Source organism: Procambarus clarkii, chromosome 19, assembly GCF_040958095.1.
Source record: "Procambarus clarkii isolate CNS0578487 chromosome 19, FALCON_Pclarkii_2.0, whole genome shotgun sequence".
Lineage (NCBI taxonomy): Eukaryota > Metazoa > Arthropoda > Malacostraca > Decapoda > Cambaridae > Procambarus > Procambarus clarkii.
Window position 1 is genome coordinate 21,542,298 of NC_091168.1, and position 16,042 is coordinate 21,558,339.

Below are 16,042 nucleotides of genomic sequence, written 5' to 3' on the forward strand. Positions count from 1 at the left end.
CTATCCCTTTGAGATGTATTTATTGCTTATCTCAATAAACATACTTGAACTTGAACTTGAAGAGGATGCAGCTTCCCATATATCTGACATTTGTGAACTATATGAGATTTTTACAATCTGGTGAGAATATAATTATGATGGAAACTATCTTAAACCAATAATAATGGGGACTTCAATACACAAATTAAAAATTTACGATCATGTACCATATCGAGGTACAGTTGACTAGAGCGCGTTTGGGAACACTCAATGTATAGGTTCAAACCCTCATCAAGGCTCCTGTGAATTTCTTTGATATATCACATTAATGTGATTTCTCTGCGTATCATGGTGTAATGTTGATGACCGGTTTGGACAATAAACACAAAATATGGTAACTAGATATATGTATGATATAAATAGTTACAATGGTGGTGGTTTTATCATACAACAGTATCGTGACAAGGTGTGGCTGTTGAATACCAGTGGTGGCAGAGACTGATCACGATCGGTGGGATCAAGGCAGTTAAGAAGTGATGTTGCTGCTGGCTGCTCTGCCCTAGTTCTGTGGTTACAAGACTATATTCCCATTCATTTGAGTGTTTAGAGCAAAGCTGCTCATTGATTGGTTGATGAGAACTGCTCGATTCTAGGAGGGTTGAATCATATGAGAGCTTCTCATCCACACATCAAGGATGCAACAATGACTAATGATGAAGCTTCTAGCTACATACCTCCCTCTGCCAAAACAATGGTTTTGTTATACCAATCATTTTCACTCCCTTGGCTCACTTTACTTGCAACTTTATTTGTACAAATATATATCTGGTAATAACACATCACTAGCATATAAACTAGTCAATGGATTGCTCTTTGAAAAGGTACAAATCCATGACAAGTTAAGAGTTGTGTTTTTTTCCTACATACAGTACCTGTACAGCTACATCAATTATATATTTCATATGCCAGGATGGTTTTTTTTTTTTTTTTTAAGATATATACAAGAGTTGTTACATTCTTGTACAGCCACTAGTACGCGTAGCATTTCGGGCAGGTCCCTGGAATACGATCCCCTGCCGCGAAGAATCGTTTTTTCATCCAAGTACACATTTTACTGTTGCGTTAAACAGAGGCTACAGTTAAGGAATTGCGCCCAGTAAATCCTCCCTGGCCAGGATACGAACCCATGACATAGCGCTCGCGGAACGCCAGGCGAGTGTCTTACCACTACACCACGGAGACTGTTTATGATGGTTATGATATTCCAAGACATTATATAACTTTTAAAATGCTTAAAATATGAATGAAATTGAATACTGTATTTTGAAGCTAAATTATTTACCTTAAAGTAATCTGTGTCTTCATGAAAATTTCTAGTCAGATTATTTATGACAGAATCCAGGTTCTCAGCTGCCTTGAGTGTTTCTGGAGAAACATGAGCATCTTCACACAACTGCACTAAGCTCACTACATCTTGAAGGTCTGGGATGAAACGTGCTGCATTGCTTGAGCAGTGAAGTCCCCCAGAACGTACCAAACGTACATAACCCATGGCATTTCCTAAATGATGAAAAAAATTACAATTTTTTTTTATTAAAAAACAGAATAAAGTAATATAAACCCAGCATTGACTGTAATTAAATGCCTCTTTCTGGTTGAACCCCGTGGCTCCCTGAAGTTATCTAGCTGAGATGACTCTCAACTAGTAGGAGCAAACCACATCCGAAGAGAAAAGAAGAGGTGCGGATGGAGCCACGGTGGAGGTCATCAACACCTTCAATTCTGGGTCCCTAAATACAATTTGGGGCAGCTCTGGGACATCCAATTGGGTACACAACCTAACCACTGGAGGTGAGCAAAATGAATCTGCAAAGTGGCTGCTGCTTGATATGCACAAACTTCATCTGTAGCACGAATAAAAGTATAACATGGGGAACACAGACCCCACAAGACTCGGGGTTGTAGGTGTCACCGACCCAACAGGCATCATGGCCGAGTCAGAACAAATGATTGTCGCCTCATGGTACAGATGACGAACAATCTCAGATCCTCACAAGGCAAGAATAGGTTCAGAGAACATATCCACGCCGAAGTTGTGGGGAATTTCCAGGGCCTAAAGGGTAAACCAAACAGAACACCCTGGCACTGGAGACACTATAGCAGATCTAAAAGTAAGCTGACAGCCTGGGCTACTCGATTGTGAAGGCTGACCTCGGTGCACCATGAACGTTGAGGATGCAAGCCACCATCCAAAGTTGCTCCCAACCTGGTCAAGACAGAGGGGCCACAAGACCCCCTGACTCACCCTAGGCAAGTGATACCTCACACGGGAGGACCTCAAAGGAAGTGACTCCCAAACAAACCATAGAAAATAACTGACAGAACAAGAGCAGCACTAGGAAGCACCCAGAGAAGGAAGTCCTGAGTACATGCAGCTCCAAGCACACTAAATGCCAGGCTCTTGCTACACAACAGCATACAGAGAAATGCTACATATGGCAAGGTCCCAAAAGCACTTAGCAGCTTCAGGAAGCCACAAGGGGCTCCCACAGAAAATAAGAATTTGACATCATTACAACACACAACTGCACGTACAAAATTCAATGCCAAGTTTTGTAATTAAAATAAAATTAAAAGAGCAAGCATTTTCATGTTTTCAGAATAATAAAGTAAAGAGCTTAATTCTATTTACCAATATGAGTAAGAAGTCCTCTGAATTGGTCCAAATATGATAACCCATCTGGAGTTAATCCAAGCTTGCGGATGCCACGATTGAACTTCTGTGCTCTGTCATAAGGAAAATACTCTTGGCTGACTTTGACCTGGAATGAGAATTAATATATGAATATGAGAATATGAGCTAAAATTTATTATTCTATAGTTTTCAATTTGATCAACAATTTATGTGTAGAAAATTCGAGGTTAAATCACAACTTGTGAAAAATAACAGAAATTAGTTACACGATATAATACTGTAGTCAGACAAGAGTTGCTCTGTTACACTGACACACAGGGAGTGGGAGTGTCACACTGATGGCTTGGAGGTGGGGGGCATAAAGAACTAGATCTCACTCCCAGGTAGTCATTGATTGGTTTGCACTAAGAGGTAAACGCTGATAGGCAAGTGCTCATAAGCAAGAGCTGATCAGTAAGCACTGAGACTCTTCCTATCTCAGCACGAATGTTGTGCTGAGATGGGAAACATGAGCACTACTGAGACGAATAAGTGTGAGCATTGCACTGAGATGGGGGAAGTGCAAGTGCCATGCCGAGACAAGGGAAAGTGTGACCGTCATGCTGAGACAGAGAAAGTGTGACCGTCATCCCGAGACAGGGAAAGTGGGAGTGTCATGATGAAACAAAGAAAGTGTGAGCGTCGTGCCGAGATAGGGAAAGTGCAAGCATCATGCCGAGACAGGGAAAGTGAAAGCATCACAATGAGATGGGGAGAGATCATGACTGTTATCATATATCTCCTGTACTCTATTTCACTGAGGTGGCCAAGTTTTGGCCTATAGTCCTTGGTAGGCTTTTAATTACTTGCAAGGGCTAATGTAACTTAACAGTATGGAGCTATCTCAGCTGGCAACAGAGCCACTGAAACTCCCTAGAAAATGGTGTTTCATTACACTCAACACTTTCTTCAAAATCAGCTTACGTTTCATGGTTACATTCTCTGATTGCATTATGTTTACCTCGCACTGGTTCCGAGGATTAATGTCCTCGTGACCCAGTCCTGGACTGGGTCTCCTGCTTGGTGGTCTGGTCTACCAGGCTGTTAGATACAGCTGCTCACAGTCTTGATGTACGAGTCACACCCCAGTTGATCAAGTATCCTTTAAAGGTGTTTATCAATTTTACTTTAACACCATGAGAGATCAGTTTGTTATGCTCCTTATGTTTAGAGGGAGAAAGTTGAAGAGTCTTTGTCTTAATGTTGACAGAATTGTCCCTTAGCTTACCTACTGCACCTCTGCTTTTCAATTGGGTGATACTAGATAGTCCCTATAATGTCAAATAGGGGTTGGAAGGGATTTAAGTATTTGAAAAGATCACTGTTATATTAAAACAGAATGTCTCCCTCCTGTGATTGGCATAATGATTATCATCATCAGATAGGATCTTCATCAGAAAAGACCTTTTCATATTCACTCCCAACCAGATTCTTTTTAATTATTATTAAATTTAATTTTGTCTACTATTTTTCTGGACAAGTTCTTCCACCCTCCATGAAAACAGGAAATAAAATAAATGATAATTATTTATTTTACAATTTTCTAACTAGGACTTACATTTTATTTACATCATTTAGATGAGTTTGAGTTCAATGCACTAAAATAGATTAGGACATTACCTCTCTCCAGTGTTGCAAGTCCTTCAGGAGGCGAGACTTGATATGCTCATCATACAGAAATTGGGAGAAGACGTGAAACTTTCGCCGTAGAAATTGATAGGTGAAATTTACCTGCCACAAGCAAAAATGTTCAATTTAAAACTGTTGTGTATGGTACTCATAAGGACAAGGTTCTTGAAGATTTTTCACAACCAACAATATTAAGTATTTATAAAAAAGGTACAAAGCAATAATAATAAATACTTTGACATTAAACAGAACTATACAAAAAAAGTCTTATGAAATTGGCCTCAGGCTCAACTTGATTGGATAATGCATCTCTGGCTGCACCTCCAGCACGTGAAGGAAAATCCAAGGTAGCAATGATGATATCAAATTCCTACAAGGTTAAGATAACTGAAACCAGAAAGCTACCCAAGAGTTTGTGATGCACCACCAACTTTATTTAAATAAAAATTCACTTTCTAAGAAAGAATTGAAAACTGCAGATGGCCTACTGGTCCTTGTTAGGCAGCTCCTTTTTATACTTAACTAAACTTACATATATATGCCTAACTGGGAATATCCAGTGATTCCATGAATGAAAGCACTGATATACAATGAGACTGAAAAAAAAATAAAATGACACTGCTATACAAAGATGATCAAGTTTGTTTTATCAGTTGAAAAAAAAAACACTTTTCTAGCACACGAACTTACTGTTGTGTTAATGATGCCAGCGCCATGTGTACGTATTGAGTTAGCAATGTGTTTGATGGTGACTGTGCTCAGGTGCTTATTATTACTGGTGGCTTCCACAAAGAACTGCTGATTCAGGTTATACATATAATGCTGCACAAAGACATGAATGTTGCGCATGATCTCAAGGACGTCCACACCCTGTAAGAAATAAACGCACGAAACACTGTTCTGAGTTTACTTATTTATATTCAAGACAAAATTCATTTCCAAGAAAGAGTGCCAACAGTAAAATTTACCTAACTAATAACACCATAAATTTGCTATACTCAAATTAATTTAAATTGAAGTGTGATAATCTGACCAGCTTATGCCCCATTCTGAAAAATGTAGACTACGTACTGATAAGCATATATCAGTTCACATCAATAATTAAAAACTTGACCAATCAAGTTAGATTAGCCTAAAGTGTTCATTAAATAACTGTGGTGAAAGAAGACCTTTATTCATCCAGAAACATTTGACCCCAGCCTTCATAACAGACTACCAATATTGCCTAAACTTACCATTATTTGGGAGTCTATAGTCTGACTTCTATATATTATTTTCCTTTGTTTGTTACTCATCTTGTACTTAATTTTCTTTGCTAATGTTAGACCCTTTCTGAGGTCTTCTCATCTGCAGTCTTTTTATACTTCAACGAATCTCTTAATACTCCTGGTGATGATCTAGGTGTTTTGCAAAGGTGCTTCAAGAAAGCAAACTACAGTGCTTCTTTTTCTTGTACTGTAGTTGCCATGCCTCATGGGATTGAGGCATGGTAACTGCATGGAAGGTTCCCACTTTGTCTCCAGTGTCACAGAGTACAAGGTGACTGCCCATCTGACTGATGCTGCCAACCAATCATTATCTTGCCTCCTTGGGGTGTCATTCTAGATCAGCTTTATTGGCTGTTTCAATGATCTTGGATGCTTGAAACCCATGCTTTTGATATTTTTTTTCTGCAATCAAGGGTACAAAAAAAAATAAGCACAATTTTTATACTTAGATTTTTTTTATTACATATGATGTAGTTCAGAATATTTTTTGCAAAAAATTAATACTCTGAGGGTATTAATCTCTATTTGGCAAGGGACACTTCATAATATTTTTTCAGCATCTTTGTTTCTATAGCTTGAATTTATGACCTTTTGTTACCATAATGCCTGTGTCCTACCTTTGTCAAATCCCTTTGGCCACTGTTTTAGATGGTCATCAACCATGATATTGGGCACATCTCTGCCGCATCCTTTGAGGCCAGGTCTCTTCTCTTGCGTACTTACTGCCTGGGTTTCGAGTCAGTCTTTTTTGTGACCCCTTTCATTTTGTGGTTTGTTTTGCACTGTTGGGTTCTTTATTGCACAGCTTTTCTTGGACCCTTCCTTACACCATGTTTGGCTTCTTTTTCCTTCTGAAGTTTATTTTTCCAGTGCCATGGTTTTGTAGTCAATTGATTGTTGGAATTTGGCTTCTTCATCCTGTCAGCCTGGCCATATTATTCATGTCACACATTTTTTCCTCTGGGATTGCAGGCAGGGTTCCAGGGAATTATTCCTATACTTCATGGTGGCCTTGCCTCTTCCCTGTCCTCGGCTTACATACGACTGACATCTGCATGATGACCGAGACAATTATTTAAAAGTCTTTACTAAATAATTAATTACATAGTACTGAATAATGATCACTTGGAAATGATACCTGATCTAAGGTGTGAGATGGCAAGTGTGATGGCACAGCAAAGAGGTTGTACTTGGACACAGCCAGGTTACGCATCTCCTCATAGGTCCTCCAATCATGAGGTGCTACCACAGTCAGAGCATAGAATGTCCTCTCCAGATACTGTTCAACATAATCTTGGAAGAAAATTAATACCATTAAGAATCTAAGAAAAATACAACTACAGTACTCAAAGATATTTATAAACATACTGTATATAGCAGCATAAAGGTTAATGCCCAAAACTGTATAATTAATGGCTTTATATAATATACAATTACTGTACCTACTAACTACACTGTAACATGTTCCTTTGTATATTTTGTAAATAAAATATTATTACTGTATATTACCTAGTGGGAAGAAAATATGCTCAAATAACGTTGAATTAACATTAACGACGTTGATTCACTCTTGAACCAACCACGTTTGCTTAACATGCGCCCATTGAGTTAGTATTATCATAACATGAGCTGTGGTGTCTGTATGGCCTGATTTTTAACACTTATTATTCCACCTACCACCATGTCAAAGTTGCACTAAAAAATATCTATATATTTTCTTTCCATACCTTTTACTGATATGACAGAATTGAGCAAAGTGAGTGGCTGCAGGCAGAGAAGGGGAGAAATATCCTTTAATGGGGTTTGGAAGGGGTTTCGACTATCCAACTGAAGGTGAGAGTGAGTGCTTAATCTCAATTCTGTTTCCACTGCTTGACAAGTTTTATCCAATACCTGAAATGGAATAAACAACCCATGTATAGTATACAAGAGTACGTTTTCCTCTTACAAAACCCAAATACAGTGTACAATAAATTAAACACAGTAATTGGCAAGTATAAAAGAGATTTATTGTCTTCAAATTTGTTAAAATAAACTTGTAGCATCTACAAGATGCTGGCTGTGACAAAATTAATTATGGTAATATAAAAATAAGCTTGTACTTACTTTAAGTGAATGAATTTGAAGGAAATATGTAACTTACACAGTCTTTAAGATAGCCATAGACCTCCTCCTTAAACTGGTATAACAATTGGTGTGACGGTGAAAGGTGACAACATTTCTCCAGCTGGCGAGCACAATCCTGCACTGCTGCTAGCATAAACTGCAGAAAGAAAAAACAAACACTGTACAGTAAATTTAATACTGTACACAAACCCCCTGAGTCAGCATGGAAGTGATAGTGCTGTGATTCATATGTCAGGTGGCAAGCAGCTGCATCAAACAGCCTGGATGACCAGACCACCAACCAGGAGGCCTGGTCAGAGACCAAGCCGTGGGGACATTGATCCTCGGAATCACCAGGTACACGACAAATATGTTAGGATTGACAAAGAACTGAAGGATAAGTATTACCAAGGTTAGGTTCACACTGTTAATATTAGATGCTATTTTGTTTCAGGGAACAAATACTTCAAATTGATCCACGACAATTATACTGGTGAGCATCGCTTTGTGCTTACAACAAACATGTGGACATGGCGTGTGTGTGTGTGTGTGTTCCCTTCCTCCCAAAAACATAGGACTATGCCTAGAAGTTCATTCTTATTTTTTCTATGTAGTCTTGGTTCTCAGGACAGTCAAACAACTGACTTACTTTTATCATAAAAAAAAAAAAAAATGGAAAACTGACTTCTTTTAGTATCTAATATGTGGAGGCAATTGAAATGTTATTTTACGAGTCTTCACATTGCTTCCCACATCAAGGTAGAGTTCTCATCGGGAAGACGACAGTGAAAATATACAGCAGAAAATTAGTTGGATAAATAAGGAAGCATAGTATGACTGAAATGTTCTGGAAGCCTGCTTATGGTATTTACTCCAAATCATTTCAGTGCATTATAGAAAATTATGTCCTCAATGAGCCAACAACGAATAAGGTTTATTAATAAGGTGACTAATAAAAGCATTTGTGGCACACAAGTAAAATCAATTCCATTAATTGAAGCTTATTCAATTTATTATGCACCATACACTCCTCCTCTGAGTGGTAGTGGAGAAGGTTACAAAGGCACATGATGGTTCCAGGAATTAAATTTAAAAGCTCAAAACTTACATGTATGCAATGTACGTGGTCTAAGCTTTGAAAGTAGTGCTCCAAGTATGCAGGCAGGATCACACGATGATGATATAGAATTGAACAGTTTGTGGCTTCCCTTACACGACACTGAACTTCACATGCCAGATCTAAGCGACGCAGGAGCACTAAAAGTGTCGATATATCTTCATCCTGAGTTGAAGTACAGTACCAGAATTTAGAATATATATGACATCTTAAATATAATTAAAAGCAAAATTTATCTATGAGGATTTGAAAGCATTAACCAACACTGTATTGAACAATGTTCATGAGACAAAAAACCATTAATATTGTATACGAAAGACATGCAAGACACACATAATCAAGATTATGATAGTTACACATTAGTTAAGTCAATATTATCTTTCCTACTATACAAAAGTAAACAAGATTATTTAAATTATTTTACCTTTTTTGAACTAGTATGATTCCATTTAACTGTTCAGTGTTTCTACCTATGTACATCCTTGTACTGTACTTACTGGATCTCATGTATAAATACTAATTATGAGTCTTGATACTAGCCAGCCTGTAGTCTATCCTCAAGCACCATGATGTTTACAAGTACTGTACACTACATTGGCCACAGCCTTCTCCAACATGTCCTGGGCAAATATTTGGGTTTGGAGATTTTGGCATTCTAACAGGGTTCTGGCAGCCCAGTATTTGGTTAACGTTCCTGGTCCCAGTCACCTGTGTGTGTTGCCTTGGGGTCATGTCATCCAGCTTGGATTATCATCATCATCATCCTTGAGCATGGCAGCTCTCCTCCTCTCTGGTAAACCCCATTTTTGTTCTCTGTTGTTAGTTAGCTCCAGGGAGTCACTTGGGGCTTCCCCAGAAACTTAGCACCGAATGTAATGAAATGCCTCTCTGGATGAGCCCCGGTGGCTCTCTGCCTCCCAGCAAGATAGCTTCAGGGAGCCACTGGGATGCATCCAGAAAGAGGTGTTTCATCAAGTTCACTATTTTATATAAAATCATCTTGCAAACAAGTATCAATAAGTTGGAAAGGACACAGTTATAGAATATAAATATAAAAATACATACTGTAACTGGATAAAAACCCAAAACACTGGATTTTTATCCAATTACAGTATGTATTTTTATATTTATATTCAATAACTGTGTCCTTTCCAACTTATTGATACTTGTTTGCAAGATGATTTTATATAAAATATAATGATTCAAACATGCTACTGGTGCTCAACATACACACATGATTTGCTAAACCCAAGGGGCCCAGAATCAATATGAGATGTTATTCCAAAATAACAAGTTTAGTTTACTTTAAATAAAGTACTTATTTCAACAATTATATGAATTATAAAGGTTTGAAATTCTGTCATTGTGCCATACAATTACTTTTTTTTATATATTACTTTTTCTGTATTTACTGTAATTAATTTATATTTTATAAAAAATCAATACAGTACAATACTGTATAACCCCATTTTATCTTCCCATTACAATACATGATAACTTGTATATCATACCCTAAGGGCCTTAGCTTGATTGGCAAGAGAAAGAGCGACACGAATCACAAGACGTCGTTCTTTTGTTCCTGATCCCGAGAGCATCTGCTCCACCAATGTTAGTGCCATTAATATATCCAACCTCTGGCCATCTAGACGTGCACTGGATACTCGTGTCTGTAAAAATATAAAGCACAGGTACAATAAGCTTGTAATTCCAAAAAGATTAATAATGCCTGTGCATGCACAATCCTATTTCCAGTTAGCAACTAATCTTGAAACTTTTAGTATAGACAGATACTCGTTAGGTTATAAGTGTCAGACGAGAGTGCAGGGGGAAAGGGTCACCTTGCCGAGCCTCCAGTGGTTAACGTTGCCATCGAGTGGTAGCAAGGCGATGCTTCAATTATTCAGTCTTATTTGGTAATTATAAATAAACAAATTTCTGAGTATTTTGAGTTTATTGACTCCCTTTAGGGTTTTCAAACGGTTTTCCTCAATAGCGAGTTGATATTCGAATCCCACATACATGCTTCCCTGCCTCTTTGAGGAAGGAAAATTCTGCTCCTTTCTTCATGTAGGTAAAGATGATCATATGTGCCAAGCAAGTCAAATTTAGCTCTGAAGGGCAGTGCTTCAGCTCTGGGGCTAAAGAGAACATTTGGAGGGAACATTTCCTGGAGTAAAGCTGCTCAAATAATGATGAATTGCTGCTTGGACCCAGAATTGAGGAAAGGACAAGAATTCAAGGGTGAAATTCAGGAACCCAGCAAGCTATAAGGTAGGGCAAGCATAGAACAGCAGAGGAAGAATTATCGACTGAACAAATCAAGTGTACGGACTGAATATGAGAAACTCTCGAGAGGCACGGTTATACCTAAAACCCAAGAAGAGACGATCAGAAAGTATCAACAGTTATGAAGAAATAGTATTGGGTTTGAAAATACAGTATACAAAAAGAAATTGAATGAAAAAAATGAGCAACAACAGAGCAACAGATATGAAAAGACCTTGTGAAAAGCAGGGCTGGATTAAGACCTTTAGACACCCCAAGCACTGTAAAGATTATGTACTCACATATACTGTACATGTAATTCAAAATGAAAACAATAGTAAACCATAAACTACTATATATATACAGTATATTCAAATGAATAAACATCATAATTTATATGAAACAAAACTCCTATTATTACACTGCTTTCTTTGAAAATACATAGCATACTATAATTATACACAGAGAAATCACATTATCTTGCAATTCTTTTACCATGTTGTGGCATAGTCGTTTAGAGCGTGCACCTGGGAATACCCAGCGCATAGGCTCGAATCCTCATCACAGCTCTAGTGGATTTTCTTTTACTATAATTATATTAATATTAATATTTTCATTTATTATGGGGCTGCCATTTTATGAGCTGTGGTTCAGCTGCAACACTGCACCATGGTCCATTGTAAATCTGGCACTGCAAATACTTTATGAGGAGGGCCCTCTTTACTTGAGTTCCTCTGTATATGCTTATTGTGCTTAATGGTTTATCCAGGGCTAGTGCATAGACAGGAACAAAGTACAGTACAATAATTTATACTGATGGCATGTCGACTCTTACATATACAACTTTTAACTCCTAATAATTTAAAAAGCATTAAAATATCACAGGTGTATATTCTATCCATATATATTGCATGAATTTATATATTGGAGAAGTGACAGGGAGGCTTCTAATATGGATGAAATTTTCTCTTACAGAAAAATGATGGCAGTAATTTAGAGGCAAATGTAACCATTGGAGTACCACAGGGTTCAGTTCTTGCACCAGTGATGTTCACTGTCTACATAAATGATCTACCAGAAGGAATACAGAATTTTATGAATTTGTTTGCTGATGATGCCAAGATACTAGGAAAGATAAGAAACCTAGACAATTGTCATGCCCTTCAAGAAGACCTGGACAAAATAAGTGTATGGAGCAACACATGGAAAATGAAACTTATTGTGAATAAAATGTCACATTATGGAATGTGGAATAGAAGGATATAGCCCACACGCAAGCTACAATTTATGTAAAAAAGTTTTAGAGAATTCTGGTAAAGAAAGCCATCTAGGGATGGTTCCAGATAGAAAACTGTCATCTGAGAACCACAAAAAACATTGTGTGAAGAAGCTATGCTATACTTTCCAATTTCAAAATTGATTTTAAATATATGGATGAAGAAATCACTCACAGCCTCTGTGAGACCAGTTGGAATATGCAGTGGTTGTATGGTGCCCATATCACATCAACTGAAAAAGGTGCAAAGACACGCAATTAAATAGCTTCCCAAAGTGAAAGACAAGAGCCATGAGGAGAGGTTAGAGGCATTAATATGTCAAAGCTAGAAGATAGAAGAAAAATAGGTGAATAATCACTACATATAAAATAGTAATAGGAATCATCAAAATTTATAAAACAAATTCATGAGAACTTCAAGAACAAGAGGTCATAGAGTTAACTAACCAAAGCTATTGAAAAATATTAGAAAATTCCCTTTCACAAACAGTATGGTAGAAGGTTGGAACAAGTTAAGTGAGACGGTGGTGGAGGCCAAAACTGTCTGTAGTCTCAAAGCATTATACGAGTGCTGGTAAGATGGGATATCATGAACGTGACTCATCCTGTAACTACACTTAGGTAATTACGTACAAGTGCTATTCCATACACAAGTTTTGTTGACTGCTACAACATAACCTTAACTAAGAAGTTACAGTTTGAATTGAGTTAGTAATACAAACCTTGGCAGCGTTGACAATGGAGAGCACCTGACATGTAAGATACTGCATCACATGAGGCAGGGACTCCGCAAGCAGAGTGCTATGGCGATGATAGGTGTTCTCTATGGCTTTCAGAGACTCTATGAGACGGCACACACTTAAAGCGCAAGCCTTTCCCATGGGGCGACCAAGCATAGTATGCAGGTTGAGAACAGTCTCGATCGTATACTTGATTGTGTGTGCCAAAATCATGCCCTGGTAAAAATTTGTCATTTTAATGAAAATAGTGATATGTATAAGCTAATATTAAATTCATTGCAGTATTTCTGCTGTCATCAACAGCAATCTATTTAACAATTCTCTATTATTCTGATAAAAATTTAATTTAAAAGAATGTGTAATATCTAAAATATATATATTTTTATGGGGTGAGGAGGCACAAACCCAGATAAAATATGGGAGCAACATTCTGTAGTCAAAAAAATACACCGTTGCATGTAATGAAATGCCTCGTTCTGGAAAGACCTTGGTGGCTCCCCTCTATGCTGCATTGTACAGCTCCATGCCTATCAAGTGATACACCAGATCCTTGTGAGTCAATAAAAGCTTTCTAGAGACCAGAGGCCAAACCTTGCCCACTCAAGAGGTACAGAGAGCAGGGCATCAGCAGATCACTCCTCATTAAGAAACTAACTTTCAGAAAGGGTATCTTGAGTTATCCTGGGATGATTTCGGGGCTTAGCGCCCCACGGCCCAGTACTTGACCAGGCCTCCTTTATGTTACACACCCCCAGGAAGCAGCCCGTAGCAGCTGTCTAACTACCAAGTACCTATTTACTGCTAGATAACAGGAGCATCAGGGTGAAAAACTCTGCCCATTTGTTTCCGCCTCCACCGGGAATCGAACCCGGAACTTTAGGACTACGAATCCGAAGTGCTGTCCAATCAGCTGTCAGGCTCCCTAGGTAGAGCAAATCACAACAAAGGCAACCACTCCTGCAGTACAGGAGGCAACTAGTAAAGCTGCAACTAGAGGGTCGTTTACCCTCTAGTTGCAGCTTTTCATCATCAGCTGATAGCACTGAGAAGCTCCAACTTCAACCAACAAACTGCCTCAGTCTAGAACCAGCAGAAAGCAAACCGACACACCAGAAAGGGAAAGGGAGGATCCAGAGAGCCATCAAGGATCGCAGGCGATGAGTCACAATAACGTGGCTGAAGTATGTTGACCAGACCACACTAGAAGTTGAAGGGACGACGACGTTTCGGTCTGTCCTGGACCATTCTCAAGACGATTGTGAGGATCAAGGATCCTCTAGAATGATTCAGTTTATTAAAATCAATGCTGATTTTCTGAAAGGGACCACTCAGTGGCTCTTTACAGCAAAATCACAGCAGAGAACAAAGAAATTAGGGAAACCCACCAGGGGCGAAGAGACATCCAAATTCTCAGGAGAGGATCAGGAATAGGTAACACAGCCCAAAACCACACAAGATCAATGGGGCCCCCCAGCACTTTAATTAGCTAACAAGTTGCCAAAAGCCTGTCAGATCTTCAAAATCCCCAAACCCAAATGTCATTTGAGAAAATGGTGGACAAAGTCGCAAACTGACATACTTCATGAACCTCATAGTAGATCACAGGTTGGCAAGAATGACACTGTAGACAGCGTGAGATGAATGAGCCCTGGAGCAAGGTCCCAAGGACACCGGGCCAACAAAGTATGCGGCACCCGAGGCAACCCGGGTGGCACGCAGAGAACAACAGATAGTCATTATCAGACACAATAAAGAAAACACCCCCAGCTGAACAAACTATGAATCAATAACCAACACACCCTTCTAGGAGCCAACCATCTTACATGAAGCCAGAAAAGAACAAGGCCGCAGACAAAATAACTTCCAGAACAAAGGTCAAAAGGATAAAACCTACACTTGCTAAGAAAAGCATGAAACTCACCAATCTGACAACTTGAAGCAAAAGCTAACAAAAACAAAGCCATAGGAAGAAAATCATACATCAAAGGGGCAACAGGAAAATGAGGAGTGGAGAGAAAAACCAAAACCTGATCAGATGTTCTCCTCCAGAACTTATCTAGACCAAAAAAGTTCCGGAGGAGGAAAGAGAATGCCAGAAGTCCCAAAACGAGAAAAGTGTGACTAAAATAAAAATGTTCGTTCATAACAATATATTTATAATTGTCAAACACATACCTGTAGCAACAGGGAGGCTTTCTGGCCATGTTCATATCTATCTAAACACATGCTATGTTCATATCTATCAAAACACATACCTGTAGCAATAGGGCAGCTTTCTGGCTATGTTCATATCTACCAAAACACATACCTGTAGCAACAGGGAGGCTCTCTGGCTAAGGTCTTGATTTTTCATTTGACTTGAATGCTTTTTTGATGCAGCATCTAAGTTCACAGCCCAGCCACATATCTGTCATTAAATCAGTATACTGTATAAGACATTGATATAATAAAAATAATAGTTTATAGGATAAAAACTCACACTTATGTATTTATTTTATTAGCCATTTTGTTATTTAATTTTTTTCCTTTCCTTTTGGGTTACAATGCTAAAACTTGAGTTCGAGATTCATATAGGTTAAGACTTTGTAAATAAAGTTTCATAAAATCAAAAGTTTTAAATGTTATTTGGAAAAATTGAAAGCTCATGAGTGAACATTCTATTGGCTGAACTGAACTTTTCTTGTGTGCCTCCCTAACACCAGTGTGACCTTACAGACATCCTAATTCATCCATGCTGCCTAGGTGCAGAATGACACTACAGTACTCTGATAGTCGTGATCTATGCCAATGAGACCATCAGTGATCTTCCCTTAGGGAGCATCCAAGTGGAATAGCTCAGAAAAAACATAAAACACAAAGTATATCTACTGTACATAATGTAAAAAAAAAAAAAAATGCAGATTATGCAACAAATGCAGATTATGTTGA

The 16,042-nt window shown here is 38.3% G+C and overlaps 1 protein-coding gene across 1 annotated transcript in view; it reads right to left on the bottom strand.

Moving 5' to 3' along the window:
- Positions 1-16,042, bottom strand: part of SWIP (strumpellin and WASH-interacting protein) — a 28,121-nt gene that overhangs the window by 3,103 nt on the left and 8,976 nt on the right. The window contains exons 9-19 of the mRNA XM_045741239.2: positions 15,423-15,521; positions 13,097-13,330; positions 10,345-10,500; positions 8,825-8,998; positions 7,754-7,873; positions 7,338-7,503; positions 6,749-6,903; positions 5,033-5,212; positions 4,334-4,444; positions 2,672-2,801; positions 1,322-1,539 (exon numbers count right to left, since the gene is read on the bottom strand). Coding sequence (XP_045597195.1) covers positions 1,322-1,539; positions 2,672-2,801; positions 4,334-4,444; positions 5,033-5,212; positions 6,749-6,903; positions 7,338-7,503; positions 7,754-7,873; positions 8,825-8,998; positions 10,345-10,500; positions 13,097-13,330; positions 15,423-15,521 — 1,743 coding nt within the window. The remainder of the gene's footprint in view (positions 1-1,321; positions 1,540-2,671; positions 2,802-4,333; positions 4,445-5,032; positions 5,213-6,748; positions 6,904-7,337; positions 7,504-7,753; positions 7,874-8,824; positions 8,999-10,344; positions 10,501-13,096; positions 13,331-15,422; positions 15,522-16,042) is intronic.